Source organism: Trichosurus vulpecula, chromosome 4 (assembly GCF_011100635.1).
Source record: "Trichosurus vulpecula isolate mTriVul1 chromosome 4, mTriVul1.pri, whole genome shotgun sequence".
Taxonomy (NCBI): domain Eukaryota; kingdom Metazoa; phylum Chordata; class Mammalia; order Diprotodontia; family Phalangeridae; genus Trichosurus; species Trichosurus vulpecula.
In genome coordinates, this window is record NC_050576.1 from 28,340,956 (window position 1) to 28,356,906 (window position 15,951).

The 15,951-nt window shown below is 44.4% G+C and overlaps 1 protein-coding gene across 2 annotated transcripts in view; it reads left to right on the forward strand.

Moving 5' to 3' along the window:
• The window catches only part of NRDC (nardilysin convertase), a 75,018-nt gene that overhangs the window by 37,014 nt on the left and 22,053 nt on the right, over positions 1-15,951 (forward strand). For both annotated transcript variants that reach the window (XM_036755056.1, XM_036755055.1), the window contains 5 exons: positions 1,240-1,309; positions 2,884-2,961; positions 5,979-6,099; positions 6,185-6,243; positions 9,808-9,862. In XM_036755056.1, coding sequence (XP_036610951.1) covers positions 1,240-1,309; positions 2,884-2,961; positions 5,979-6,099; positions 6,185-6,243; positions 9,808-9,862 — 383 coding nt within the window. The remainder of the gene's footprint in view (positions 1-1,239; positions 1,310-2,883; positions 2,962-5,978; positions 6,100-6,184; positions 6,244-9,807; positions 9,863-15,951) is intronic.

Below are 15,951 nucleotides of genomic sequence, written 5' to 3' on the forward strand. Positions count from 1 at the left end.
CATGTTCAATAAGGTACATACCTCCCTCCTCCTTCATCTCTACCAAAATGTCGTTCCAATAATGGTGGAGAACTTAATTTTTATGTTGTGACTCTTTTGGAATTTATTGTGTGTGGAATAAAATGCTCTTCTCACCTTTTTTGTCTTTACAATGGTATATATGTATATGAATACTCTCCTGTGTTTCTCACTTAGTATCTTAATATGGTCAACATGGTTCATCCTGCAAAAACATTCCAGGTGTTATTGGTGGAGATCTTCCCCCTACTAGCACCCAACAGTATTCTTCTGTCACTTAAATGGTTTTCCTGAGTGGTTCTGGGCAACAAAATTTCTCCCCTGGTGGTCAGCCTCCATTGTTGATCCTTAGCTAGATGACCAATGTCCCCTGGCTTCTACTCTCCTCCCTTCTACCTTCCTGCAGGCCCCACCTGAGCCTGTTTTGGGGCCTAACCTTTAAAAACCTATACCGGCCTCCAAGGAACAAGGAAACACTGGAGGTTGACTTTAGTGGAAGATTAGGAATGTATTCTTCATTTATCACAGTTCTATAGTGGTCCTATAGACTAAAAGCTTAGCCATTTCCCTGTCACTGGTTGTTTCTTCCATGAAAACCTTTTCTACTAATCCCTGTTTTCCTTGACTTCTTCACTTGACAAATTCCATGTTACCACATTCTCTGTATTACCACCACTTTTCTGATCCATGAAAGTAAATTAAACTGTGCTTTGCTAAAATGGCAAGTGGAATATTGCTTCAGTGATGTGATCAAATTGAATTATAGCTAAAACTTTTGTGAATGATATATGAATTAGTTTTAACAATAAAATATTACTCACCATAAACCCAACACTCTAAAAATTACGTTTTATTATTTTCTATTAACAAGAATTTATTCCCTCCCCGCCAAAAACCCCCCAACAAAAAACAAACAACCCAACCTAGTAACAGTATGCTTAGTCCAGGCAAACAGGTTTCCACATTGGCCAAGTCCAAAAATTATATATCCCACTTTGTATACTGAGTCAGTCTTCTGGCTCATTCATTTCATTGATCAAAGCCTGTAAATCTTTCAAAACTTGTTCGTTTTTATAATGTAGTCATATTTTTAAAAAAGAGTCAAGGTCTTTAGAATAATATGTGTGTGTGTGTGTATGTATATATATGTATGTGTATATATATATGTATATATACACACACATATATATATACACGTATATAAAATCTCTTCTCATTTAGTGGTTCCTATCAGGAAGGTGCATGCTTTGACCATCACATGGGCTCTTCCTCCCCAGCAACAGCATTACAGGTAAGGTTGAAAAATGTGCTCATCACTTGTGGGTAATCTCTGTCTTGGAAGCATTAGGCCTATTATGTTACGTGTGAGGGGGTGGGGGAAAGGTTGTCCCTGATTGTCTTTGGAGCTCTAACATGCTGCAGGTAGTGCCAAGTCCAGGTGGGAAGATGTGAGGCTCCTTGTAGGTATGGCCTCAGCTCTTCCTATATTCAGCCTTTTAATGATTCTTGTTAATTCATTGGTGTCATTAAGGTATTATTTTCTTTTCTACTTATAGAAATATGGTGCTGGTATATCAATAGCCATAAAAATGGACCCTGTTCTGGCCATATTTTAAGCTCAATAACTTAACCCAATGAGTAGGAGGGTGCCAGGGAACCGACCCAACCCGTGGGTGGAGACGCACCCATACTGCTCATTGCAGCCTCTCTGTGGGCCTGTGGGCCAGGACGATCCCTCAGATGAAGGAAGAGATTTGACTTCTGTACTTGGATACCTCAGGCCGCTTGTCTTAATAGTGACATTCATGATTCGCTAGTTAATTTGAAGGGAGACCCAGAGGAGCAGCACCTTGTAGAGGCTGATGAACGCTGTGGTCCAGTCTGACGTGTTTGTAAGACACCCTGCAGAGATCACGTGTTGTCCTTATCGGCTTCATGCCGGCCTTTCTTTTGGGGGCTGTGTAAGCCAGCATAGTGCACTTAGACTATGTATTTTATAGGTACGAGGTGTCAGACCCCCAGCCCCCCCCCCCCCCCCAGCAAAACTCCCCCCCAGCGTGGCTCCAGCCAGATTAAAATGGAATTGGGAAATGTGTAACAGCATAAATAAAAATACAGGGCAACACAGATAATGTTAATTTGTGATTTTCTAAGTCAGTATGTGGCCACCACCGCTGCTCTAGCAGGCATTAAAATTCTAAAACAGTTTTTGGGGGGATAGTTAAAACTTGGAGCCAACATCTTTCTGTGGTAAAGTATGAGTGAAAGTTACTTGGAAAAGTTGGTGCAATGCTCACGTTGTTGCTTTACAGTGAACCCGATGTCACAGGATACATAATGACTTACATTCAACTTTTCAGAGGGCTCGTGCATTTCTTGTTTGGTTTTGTTCTCATCCCACCTCTTAAGATTACACAGGGCACAATAGGCTCCTGTGACTGGGTGACATCAGTCTCAAGCCTACTGGATTCCCTGATTTCTCAGGCTGGTTCTTTTCATTGCATCTCGCTGCATATGACACATTTGTCGAGTTTTGTAGATATTTGTAGAAGTGACATACTCCTAGAAATATGTTACCTTTTGGATAAAGCAGTCATGAAAGTTGTTGAAATGTGAGTTTTTATGCTCTTCTGGTGATTTCAGATAGAAGTTAAGTCTTTTTCTGTTTATGTTGATGCTACAAGGCTATAGTACTTATGTAAATAAATCCTCCACTAACAAAAGTGTATTTTCAGTTATCTTCCCAAACCTGTTGTAATGTTGGAGTCAGTTTTTTGAGTATGTGCACAGTAAATTCTTGCTTTCTGAATTGATTTAGAATGCTAATCTCCGTATTATGTTTTGGTGGATGTTCGTCTCTTTCAGGGTGAAGCCACTGCATTATATCTCCTGGCTAGTGGGACATGAAGGCAAAGGTAGCATCCTTTCCTTTCTTAGAAAGAAGTAAGTATTCTGTTAACTCATCTGTGCTATGGGAGTGGCCGGGGAGGAAGAAAAGGAAATAAGCCTTTATAAACCACTTAGTCCATGCCAGGCACATGCTAAGTGCTTTGCAAATATGATGTCATTTAATAATGAAATGGGAAATCATAGATTCCAGGACTAGGCAGGAAGGGATAGACCTAGCTGAGAATTAAATTATTCCTTGCTGGTAAGGGAATTGATTGTTTGATGAATAAACAATTACTTATAGATAAGATTAAAGAATTACAATAAGGACTTATGGGCTCGTAGGACTTAAGGTTGGAAGGCCCGGAGAGACCATCTAGTCTAACCCATTTGTTCAGAGAACTGGAAGGAGCCAAGCCATTTCACGAGGGGCACAGGGTAGTGTTGGAGCTTGCCTTCAGTCGTAGGCCCCCTCTACTCTACAGCCAGTGCTTTGGGATATCCCAGACAATGAAGAGCGGGCATGATACTTTGGGAAGCTCAATGGGTCTGTGTAGGCACCTTGACAAATTGCCCACTTTTGCCATTCATTCCTTGCTAAAGGTTTTTTATATGTGGTGAAGACTGGACCATCCAGGTTCTTTGACTGTCAATTCCAACCTTCTGCCTGTTTAGCAATAACCTTATTAGGCAAGCACATTGTAACATTAATGAAATGAAAATTTCATTTACTTTAATCTTTGGACTGTCTTTGTAGAACAAATGCTATTTAAGTGAATTTTGGGAATATAAAGATTGATATGTATACTTTTTTCTTTTTTGTTTCCTTGTAATCATTGTAATACTCTAGAATTAGAATTGAACAATTGAAATGATACCCAGAGTAAAGTGTATATAGTCTCTCGGGATAGGCAGACTGGGGTTGTCTGCTGAAAGGACACACTGCAGCTCTAATAATCCGTGACTTGTGCTTGATTAATATTACTGAAAGAAAGCTGAGAAGAAGCCGAGGATTTCTAAAGATTTAATAATTTCTGTTAATTTCTCATTTCTAGATGAACATTTAAAGTCATATATATATATATATATATATATATATATATGTATGCATGTAAATGTGTGTATATACGTACACATAGACCCAAACAGTGACAGAATCACAAGTTTATTTTGACTCTTTGTAAAACACTATGAAATTCTTAAAAACCATCCCTGCATATCTTGGACTCTACTCTGAGGCAATTCGAGGGCAGAAGGTTGAGCTGATGTCTCATTAAGGGTCATGTTAATGCCAGCAGGGATAATCTTTTTCCTATTTTCCTCATCTCTGAAGTAGAGATAGTACAGCAAACGTTAAAAATTCAGCATCTTTGGGTGTCAAGTTCATTTGTTCGTTCAGTTGTTTTTCAGTTGTGCCTGACTTTCTGTGACCCTATCTGACATTTTCTTGGCAGAGATATTGGGGTGATTTGCCATGTCCTTCTCCAGCTCATTTTACAGATGAGGAAACTGAGGCAAACAGAGTGAAGTGACTTGCCCAGGGCCACATAGCTAGGAAGTGTCTGAGGCCAGATTTGAACTCAGGAAGATGAGCACTCTGTCCTCTGCACCACTCAGTTGTTCTCAGCCAAGAAACTGAGAAGAGAAACAACCTTGCTTTGAATTCCTGTGTGTGCATGTCACTATAAAACTGCAACGGGGTATAATGGACGTTAGTTGCAGTATCCTGAATGTTGGGAAGATGGTAGTGGTGTCCCACCTGAGAAGATCTAGTAGATACACTTTGGTCCTTGCTTTTCAGAACTGTGACTTCATGCAAGTGAGAGCAAAAGCTTGGCTTGGGCCCTAGGAGAAGGCTGTGACATGGGCCCAGATGGGGAGATGAAAGCCAAGGGCTTTGGCTTCTCAGAAGCTCTTAGAGCAGCTCACCCACAAGGATGGCAGAAGCACCTTTGGAAATAGAACTGCTATAAAGGGAGTCTGGGCTTCAGTAATAGATTTTCCAGGAAAGCAGAGCTTTGCAGCTGCCTGGGTCTGCTCTCAGGGAGGCGGTGAAGCAGGCTAACACTGGATACCTCTTGGGACTGTTGGGAAGGGCATTTCAGGTTCATCCCCGCACAGCCCTAGCTAGGGTGGAACTCAGCTTTCCCTTGCTGGCCCAGTCATTCAGGAAAGACTTGTGATTGTCCTCCTTTGTCTAGAACCCAGGGCCACAAGTGCTCAAAGGAAGGAACCTGAGTCATCAATCATGTTTCTGCCTGGTACACTAGTATCTAGACAGGGAAATGCTTAGTATGTTTTAGAATTTTCATTAGAAAAGACTGAAACCAAAAGGCTGGATGCTTACACAATTAGCCTTTAGCTGTCTTCAGAATTGGCTAACCCAGACTCAGCCACATTCCAGATGACTGAAGTGTTGCCCTTCCTGCTTGTCTGTGGAGGTTCGAGGATATCATGAGCTATCTCAAAAGGAAAGAAAGGGCTTTCACTGTTCACAGGAGTGCCATCTCAGTCCCCTGTACACACTGTGTGCTCCAGATGTTTCAACAGAGTTACTTTGGTTATGTGGGAAGGGGTTGATGTCTTACTTTTTGAAAGCACATTGCTTCACATTTAGATTTTTGTTTGATTCAGAATTCACCAGAGGACTCTTGTGTCAGGAGAGCCTTGTGATGATTGCTGATTTCAGAAATATTTCTTGTGTTTTTCGTTTTGTTTTGGTTTCAAATTCATACACTGGTTTCCCTTTATTTTATTATGTATTTATTTAGCCCTGCCAATTCATTGGCGAAGGTCACTCTAGCAAAGCAAATGATAATCACTATAAAATTTATCCTTTTCGAAGTTGTCTGGGGCATGGAGAAGGATAGAGTGACTTGTCTTGGGTCACACTGACTTCATGCGCCAAGTGCTCTGGACCCCAGCCTAGCTTTCTGTCCACTCTAGCTCTCATTCTTTTATTACTGGCTGAGATGTCCTAATTAGACCTGGAAGGCTTTCAGTTAGCTAATATGAAACATCACAAGTCACTATTTCTGGCACATAAATGGAATCATTTCTTTTGTCTGCAGGTGCTGGGCTCTTGCATTATTCGGTGGGAACGGTGAGACAGGATTTGAGCAAAATTCTACCTATTCAGTGTTCAGTATTTCTATTACGTTGACTGATGAAGGATATGAACATTTCAATGAGGTAAAAGTTTCTCATTGTCAAAATGTTTTCTGTTGTGTAACTATCATAATATTCAAAAGGACTCATCAGGTGTTTTTTTTTTTAGGTTGCTCATACTGTGTTCCAGTATTTAAAAATGCTGCAGCAACTAGGCCCTGACAAAAGGTAATGAGGACTTCTCAGTGGGCTACAGGAACTGCCTTCTGAGGGGTGGGTTATTTCCCCTCGTGGAGGCAAGTTCAAGGTGGTGGATGTACCGGGCCTGGGTACAAGAGACCCCCGGACGTGCCAGAGGTCCGGCTCCTTCTGGAGCTACTCTTCTTTCTCAGGGGCACCCCTTGTTCATGCTCCTGTCAGTGTTATGGTTCCCTGAGACCTTGCTCTTTCTTTGTTCTTGTCCCACCCTCTCAGCCAGTCTGTGGCTTGCACCATCCCATTTCTTCTCTGTAATTGGATTCAGATCTGGTTCCTGAGCACCTTCATGTCTCTGCCACCTGAATGTTCCACCATTGCCCCTGCACCCTATTTGGAACATTTTGAAATGACCATTCTTTGGTGTTTGTACTCCCAGGGTACATCACAGGCATGGCAGAGAGCCAGGGCTCAGGGAAGCTTTGGGTTGAACTTGGACGACTCCTTATCTGCTGCCGTTCTTGCTTTGTCTTTCCATCTGAGGCACTTATATGGCAGTGTCAGCTAACCAGAAAGAGTGCTTGAGCTGAGCCTTGAAAGGGGGTAGTGAGGTGTTCTCAGGGATGGGACCATTCAGAGGATGCCGGGGGTACCCTGTACAGAGGCAGGGCGGCAGAACTTTAGGGACTGAGAATAGCTCAAGGTCCCAGTTTGTCTGGAGGGGAAGAACATCTACTTAGGCTATAGCCAGCTTGTGAGGAATTTAAAGACAGGACTATCTGAGAAATCAAAGGGAGCCACTGAGCAGGAGGGGAACCTAGTCAGCTCTGTACTTTAGGAGTCTAGACGTGGCAGCTGAGTAGAGGCTGGAGACAGAGGTGGCAGGAGTCCGGGTGGGAACTGAAGAATGGCTGAATGGATGTGAGAGAGGTAGAGGGACTGGGGAGCTGAGCAGATACACTGGAGATGAATAAAGAGTCCCCCGTGACTCAGGCTGTGAACTTGAGCAAGCTGGGAGTGTGGTGTGGTGTCCTTAAAGGAAATGGGGAAGATTTAGAGGGAAAGAGAATGGATTCTCTTTTGGACATTGTGAGCCTGAGGTGGCAGTTGGTGACAGAGGTCAGGAACTTGGGAAAGTGCTGAGAGTTGGATAGACAGATTTGGGAGCCATCTGCTGAGACTCTAGGGGAGCTGTTGAGCTCACTGAGAGAGGACAAGAGTGCAGGATGGAGCCCCAAGGGGACCCCATGGCCAATGGGCCTAGGATGTGGGGGATGAGGGACCTGTAAAGGAGAGACCCCAAATGCTAGATCTGACAGGAAGGAAGAGGAGGAGGACAGAGCAGGATCATGAAAACCCAGGAGGAAGGTGGTTAGCAGTGTCCCCTCGAGAGGGTCAGAATCCTGCTCTCGTCATAGGATAGCCAACATTTAGAATGGTGCCTGAAGGTTTATCATCTCACGTGCTCCTTTGACTCCCAAAGTACTTTATAGTCTCATTGCTGTGAAGAAATGGCTGAGAGCAGGTCAGTGACTTGTCCAGGGTCACAGAACTCTCGAGGGTCTGGGACAGCATCAAACTCCAAAGGCCAGTACTCTATACCATCCATATTTTATTCTTAAGGCAGGTGAGGATGAGAAAGGAGCATTCGATTAAGCAGCAAAGAAATCACTCGGTGACCTAGGAGAGCAATTTTCATCTGAGGGGTGAAGACTGAAGGAGGAATGGGAGGTGAGAGGGTAGAGGAGTGAGTGTTGGCAGCTCTTTATGGAAACGCAGAAGAGATCAGAAGAGAGCCAGAAGGGGGGTTAGGGGCAGGTCATGGCTTTGGAAAGATGATGGAATTCTGGCAGGAAAGGAGCCGGTAAATGAGGAGAGGGGAGGGGATGTGTCTGGCACAGGGCTTAAAGGCTGGCATTTATTCAGTAGTGCTTTGAGGTTGGCGAAGCACCGCACGCCTGTGGTCTCATGTTGATCCTCACAGTATCCCTGGAGGGAGGTGGTGTTGTTAACCTCCTCTTGTAGATGAGGGGGAACTGGGACTGAGAGACCCACAGAACTAGCGGGTGCCTGGGGTAAGATTGGAACTCGGGGCTCCCTAACTTCCATCCAGCGCACTGCTGACTACACTATCTATAGCTGCTTCATGACCCAAGAATTCTGTACAATTTATGAACCTTTGCGAAGTGCCTCAGGCAGTGCATTATGTTTCAGAGATAAAGCAGGACTGAACATCCTCAAGGAGTTTAGTCTGGTTGGGTGATAAGACCAATATGTAAATTAACATGATGCCTGTTGTGTGTATAGGAGAGGTCCGACCAGAACATTGTGAGAGGTTTGACAAAGGAGCAGTGATTATACCTGAGGGTTCGGGGAGTGAGAAAAACTTGATGATGAGACAATTCCTGGACTGGACCTTGAAGGAAGAGAAGAAGGATTTTCATAGAAATTTAGGGAAGAGGCCATTGCAGACACAGGGGAACGATGCCTAAAGGCATCAATAGGGACGGGGAAGGACAGGGTGAGCCTGGGGAAGAGCTACCAGCCTGCTTTGGTTGGCAAATGTGTGTTGGAAGCCAGCTCGTGGAATCCCAGGCTAGCGAGTCTGCATTTTATATGGCAAGCACTGTAGAGCTCCTGCAGACTTTTAAGTGATGTGATCATAGTGTTGAGTTTGTCTCTAGTGCAGGGGAGGTAGAACTAACATTAGAGTTCCCATTAAACATGTTTGCGATGATGGGACTGGGAGGCTGGTTCAAGGAGGCTTTGCCAGTTGGCCAGGCTAGGGGTAGGGGGGCCTGGATTGGGGGTTAGTAACAGGAATGGAAAGACAGGCGTGGTTGGTGGGTAGGTGCGCTATGATGATTGGACAGAGCCTGGCAGCTGGTTGGATGTTGGTGAGGAAGGGAGAAAGAGGAATCACAATTGATTCTGAAGGTTGAAAACTTGAAGCCTGAAGAATAGCAAGGCCAGGAACAGACCTGGAGTTTTTAGAAAGCAGTCGTGCTCAGCTGGGTGCCCAGAAAGCTGAATCATTTTGGGGGTATAGAGATGGCAGCAGCTTTGACAGTTGGCTTTTGACTCGGCAGCCAAGGGAGAGCATGGGAAGGGTTTTGCATAGCAGCCTGGAATGACCAGGACTGGGAAGGAGGAAGATGAGTCTCAAAGTGATTGGGGAAGAGGAGAGGTGGGGAGAGCTGGTAGGTTATGCTGTTAGTCTGGGCAGGTGGTAGAAGTGAGTGTGGAAGAAGGCGTTAATACAAGAGGCACCTAGAGCGCTGGGCCTGCTGTCCTGAAGACTTGAGTGTAAATGCATCCACAGACATTACGAGCTGAGTGACCTTGGGCATTTCACCTCTGTCTGCTTTGGTTTCCTCAACAGTTAAATGGAGATGATAATGACAGCACCCACCTCACAGGGCAGTTGTGAGAATCAAATGAGACAATATTTGGAAAGCACTTAGCACAGTGCCTGGCACACAGTAGGCACCAAATCAGCTCTTGTTTGCTCCCCCTTCTAGTATTCCACTGAGAATTTCAGTCATATTCTGAAAAGGCAATAATGTGATGCTCTTTAACTGTCTTTTTGTTTTACAGAATTTTTGAAGAGATTCAGAAAATTGAAGATAATGAATTTCATTACCAGGAACAGGTACTGTGACAAGTCAAGCTTTTTTCAGTTTTGGCTCTTGTCCTCATAGAAAGGGGTATTAACCCTCATTCCATGATAGTGAAAGTGTTACTGGTATTTGGAGTGTCATTTCCAGGTCCAGCTAAATCTCACTGACATCTGAAAAATGATCCTTATGTAATTAAAGTAAGTAACAGAGCTAGTTTGGTGTGCTGTGACATTGGACAAGTGACTTAACCTCTCTCTCCATCTGTAAAACAGTGATGGTGCTGGCACTCACCAGAGGTGAACTTTAATTGGTTGGTCCTCTTTGTCTGTGTTCTCTACTCTCATTTGGTGACCTCATTAACTCCCGTGGCTTTAATGAATCTTTTTTTTCACTAATGACTCCCTGTTTTGCATACCGAGCCCCAGCCTGTCCTGAGCATCAGTGCCTCATCACCATGTGCCTATTGATGCCCCAGTGGCATCTCAAATTCTGTTTCTAAAGCGGAACTCAGCCCTCTTCAGAGCTCCCCTTCTTCTTTGAAGGCAATGCCATCTTTCCAGTTTTTCAGATTTGCACCCATGGCACTATCCTTACCTCCCTGCTCTCCTGTACCTCACACCTCCAGGTGGTTCCAAGATCTTATTTGTACCTCCACACCATCTCTTGGCTCTGCCCCCTTCTCACGCTTCACACAGCCACTGCCTTAGTTCAGACCCTCCTCACCTTTCACCTAGATTATTGCCACAGCTTCCAGCTTGATCTTCCCTCCTTCACTCTCTCCTTGCCCAGTCCACTGGTGCCAGGGCGATTTTTCTGAAGTGCTCTGGGTCACTCCTCTTCAGGCTGCCATCACTGGGGGTTACATGGTCTCCAGCCAGATCTCTTTTAGCTCTTTTTTTGGTCTCACGTGAAATCCCAGTAAGTACTGGGACAACACTTCTTTCCACAGCCTTTGTGGGTGTAGGGCCTGGTGGGTTTGGCAGCTGTCTCATTCACTCTTCCCGCATACCAAGAAATTGTGTGGGCAGATAGGGAGAAGAGTGGAAGCTCCTTGAGTGCAGGGACGTCTCCCCTTTTTTATTTGTATTCCCAGGGTTGGTCACATAACAGATACTTGAATGCTTCCTGATGGATGGATGACCTAGACTTGGAGTTTTGTGTCTGAGAGTTGGATTCTCTACCTGGATGCTGTCAGCTTGGCTGGAGGTCTTTCCTCCTCTGATCTTCACTTTTCACACTTATTTTAAAATGGGGATAATTGTGCTTGCTGAATTAGTTCTTTACCAGTGCTGAGGATGAGCAGAGTACTTTGTAAACTGACGTGCTATAGAAAGATGATTTATAGGATCATTACCAGTGTAGGCAGCGGTGGACTCTGGAGATACGAATGGCACTAATCCTGTCTTACAGGACAACCTTCCCAGGGGATTAAGGACAGCATGATTTGGAACATCCTCCAGGTAGACATGAGTCAGGTTTGTGGAGATCCTCCTACCAATGGAGTGGAATGAACCCTTCAGGAGACCAAAGTTCTAATCCTACCTCTAACTGTAACACACACTATGTGGGGCTTTAGGTGTGTCATTTCTGAACTGATGGTGACTGGGACTCCAGGGGGCTGAGGATTGGTGGTGGCACAGCAGATACTTACCATCTTAAGTGATCACACTGGAAGGAAGGAGGTAGTGTGTGGAAGAGTCCTGGGCAGAAAGTTGGATAGCTTGGGCTCCAATTCACCTTGGACAGCTTAGGAGCACTCTACATCTAGCCTTCCGTGCTCTAAAGGACCCTCCTTGCTCTGGCATTCTGTAATCTACATTCTAAAAACATTCCAGTTCTGATAGCTGTTCTATATTCTGTGTTCTAACCCTTCTTTGTGACATTATTCAAGGCCTATCCCCTTTAGAACCATTGAGCTTTCTAGCCTTTTCTCATACTACTGACTTCCATGTGAACAAACGAATGAATGAATGGATGAATAAAAACACATTACGTGCTTACTGTATGCCAAGCACTGTGCTGAATGCTAGGAATATTAGTCCAAAAGTAAAGACCATTCTTGTCCTCAAGGAGCTTATGTTCTAGTGATTGGGTGATAACACTTTGCTGTGTTGACCAACTCAGGGTCATTATTCACATTGCTGTAATAAGATATTGGTTTTTCCTCTTAAAATTTTAAAAAAATATGTAATTTGTTAATATTTTCTGTTTCTTACATCATCATAGTTGTTCCAAGTATCTCTCCATCTCCTTCTCCAGAGATCCATCCCATATAACAAATAGTGTTATTTATTTTTTAAATAATAATTTTTCCAATTGCATGTAAAAATAATTTTTAACATTTGTTTTTTAGAGTTCTGAGTTCCAAATTCTCTCTCTCCCCTCCCCTCTCTCTGAGATGGCAAGCAATTTTTTTTAATTGATAAAGGAAAGTTTCTTTTAAAATAATTTACAAAATAACACAATAGGTAAACAAAGTCTGATTAAAAAATTAGAAAGAAAAAATACTTTGTAACTAAGATTAAAATATTAGAACCAAATTTGTTCACTTTTGTGCAAAAATGATGACCTAGAAGAAATGGATACTTACAAAACCATGAAATACAGATATGACTAGAAGAAATATACCATTTCATTTTTTAAGATACATTTATTTATTTTTCGTTTTCAACATTCACTTCCATATGATTTTGAGTTCCAAATTTTCTCCCCATCTCTCCCCTCCCCCCACCCCAAGATGGCATGTAATCTGATATAGACTTTACATATACATTCATATTAAACTTATTTTCACATTAGTCATGTTGTAAAAAAGAATTAAAACCAATGGGAGAAACCACAAGAAAGAAGAAACAAACAAACAAAAAGAGCAAATAGTATCCTTCGATCTCCATTCAGACTCCATAGTTCTTTTTCTGGATGTGGACAGCATTTTCCATTATGAGTCTTTTGGAATTGTCTTAGATCCTTGCATTGCTGGGAAGGGCTAAATCTATGAAAGTCAGTCATTGCACAATGTAGCTGTTACTGTGTACCATGGTCTCCTGGTTGATGGCAAGCAATTTGATATAGGTTATACTTGTGCAGTCATGCAAAGCATATTTCCAGATTAGACATGCTGTGAAAGGACTGCCTCCCCCACGCCCAAAAAAGAAAACACGAAAAAAATAAACCAAAAAAACAGCATGCTTAGATTTATGACCCATCAGCTCCTGTGGATTCACTTGTCATCTCTATGCTGATGATTCCCAGATTTACCTCTCCAGGTCTAACTAACGTCTCTCCTGACCTCCAGCCTTATCTCCAGTTGTTAGACATCTCAAACTCGATATCCCATAGACATCTTAAACTCCCTGTGTCTGAAACCGAACTCATGATCCTTCTGTCCCAAGTGTTCCCCATTTCTGAACTTTCCTACTACTGTTGAGGTACTGCTGTTCTCCCCCTCACCCAGGCTCACAACCCAGATGTCACCCTCAACTCCTCATGCTCATCCCTCCCATGTCCAATCTCTTTCCAAGTTCTGATGATTCTGTCTTTGTAGCATCTCTTGTATATCCCTCCCTTCCCTTCTCTGATGCTACCACCAGCCTAACACAGGCCCTCATCACTTCATACCTGGGGTGAGCAATAGCCCTCTGTTTGCTTTCTCTGCCACATGTCTTTCCCTGCTGCAGTCCATCCTCTACTCAGCTGACACCATGATCTTCCTCCAGTGCAAGCCTGACTGTGTCATACCCACCCTGTTTAGTAAGCTCAATGGCTCTGTGTTAGCTCTAGGATAACATAAACTATAACCTGGTGCTCCCCTCCTACCTCTCCAGTCTCCTTACAACTTACTCCTTTTTGATCTAGCCTCCTTTCTCCTCTTCAACACTCCTGTCTTGTGGCTCTGAGCATCCTCCCCAGGTGTCCTCAGTGCCTGGAATGCTCTCCCTCCTCCCTGACTTCCCTCAGATAAAATCCCACCTTTTCTATAGGCTGCCTTTCCTAAGCTCTGTTAACTCTAGTGCCTTTCCTCTGTTCATTTTCTCCAGTTTATCCTGTCTGTATCTTGTTTGTATTTCTTGCTTGTTTGCTTGTTGTCATTAGATTGTGAGCTCCTGGAGGGCAGGAACTTTTCCTTCGCCTTTCTCTTTATCCCCATGAACTAGCAAACTTTCTGGCACACAGGAGGCACTTGATAAATAGTTGTTAAGTGACTAACCAGCATTTTTTGGTACGTACTCTGGAAATGGCCCTTGCCCTCAAGCAGCTTCCATTCTGTTGGGGGGATATAAAACATCAAGTATACAAAAGAGTAAATATAAAATGTATACAAGGCAGGTACAATGTCACCTGAAAGGGGGCCCTGACCTTGCAGCTGGGGGTTCATGCAGTCTTCCTGTAGGAGGGGCCACTGAAGCCAAGGTTTGAAGGAAGCAAAGAATGCTAAGAGGCAGATGAGAGGAGGGGACACGGGCTGGGCCCCAGGCATGGACAAGGGAGATGGAATAACTGTGCAGGAGGCCAGTTTGGCTGTAATTGAGCACGTGTGAAGGCAAGTGCTGTGCATTGATTCCTCTCAGGGTTGGCCAGAGCCGTATCATGAAGGGCTTGAGATGCCAGAGAGGGTTTCATTTTAGTCCAGAGACAACAGGGAAGATAGCTTTTTGAGGCAGGGAAATGGGATGGTGAGAGCCGCTCTTCAGGAGTGTTGGTTTGGCAGCTGTGTGGAAGATAGGTGGGAGACAGGGGAGGCTGGAGTCGGCCCAGTGTGGAAGCTTTGTCACAATTTAGCTGAGAGGCTTGAACTGGGCTGGGGCAGTGGTCCTGAGAGTGAGGAGAAGGGGGGAGGGGATCTCTGTGAGAGATACTGGGAAGGGGGAGTTGGTCTCTAAAGGGTGAGTCACAGTGAAGGGTCTGTTGAATTTAGGTGAGTGGGGAAATGGTGGAAAGCGGGGAAGTCAGGAAGAGGGGATGGTTTTTAGGGAAAGTTCATGACTTAAGTTTTGAACATAGTGCATTTTGGACACTGTTTAGATATGCACTAGGAGCCTGGGAGAAGACTTAGGGCTGGATATCGATCTAGGAGTTGTCAGGATACAGGCGAGAGTTGCGTCCATGAGAGGTGATGAGTTCATTGAGGGAGAAGAGAGAGCCTAGGTCAGAGCCCTCGAGTGTACCAATACTTACAGGCCAGGGCATTGATGATGATTCAACAAGGAAGTGAGAGAAGGAACCAGTGGATAAGGATAGAGAGGGGGTGACCAAAGGGGCAAGCTCCCAGAGGGATGAAAGAAATGGGGCCCAGGGCACCGGTAGGTATGGGCTTGGCTTTGGCAAAGGCAAGGGCCTCCTCTTCATCATACCTTGAAGCAATGGAGAAATGGCCCAGTGGATGGTATCTGATAGGGAGAAGATTCAGAGAGAGACAGAGAGAGATGGGGGTGGGGGGAGAATGAGAACGAACAGGACTGTGTAGTGGGCTGGGTCGGCTGTGTTCTTCCAGAGGTGTTCAGTAAGTAGGAGTAAAAATGCTGCTGGTGACAGGGATCCAGGGTGGTTGGGGTTTGGAAAGGAGAGAGGTGCCTTAGGCCAAAGAAGTGGGAACTCGGGCAGAGGACATTTTCCACCATCCTCTCATTCGCCAAAGGGAGGCAAGAGTTCAAACACAGGAGGTTGTTGGTTGCTCAACAAACATCCGTTAAGCACTTACTGTGTGCTGAGCCCTGTGCTATATGGTGGGCTACAAAGAAGGGCCCAACCATAATCCCTGACCTCGAGGAGCTCACAGGCTCGTGGGTTAAGAGAACTTACAAGTAACTAGCTATGTGTACAATGTATGCTGTATAGGAAAGGTCTCCCGTGGAAGGTGAGATTACAGCTGGGGCTGGGTAAGGAGGGAGAGTTCCAGGTGTGGGCAACAAGATGCTTGAGATTTGGAGATGGATTTTTGTGTTTGAGAAGCAGCAAGGAAGCCAGAGCAGCAACATAGGAGCGTGTTGTAGAAGAAGACTGGAAAGGTCAGGGTGGGCAGGGCTGGGAAGGAAGCAGGATTTTATTTTCAATCTCAGCCGTCATAAGGAGCTTGTGCAGTTTATTGAGTAGGAAGGTGACTCAATCAGAGCTGTGCTTCATG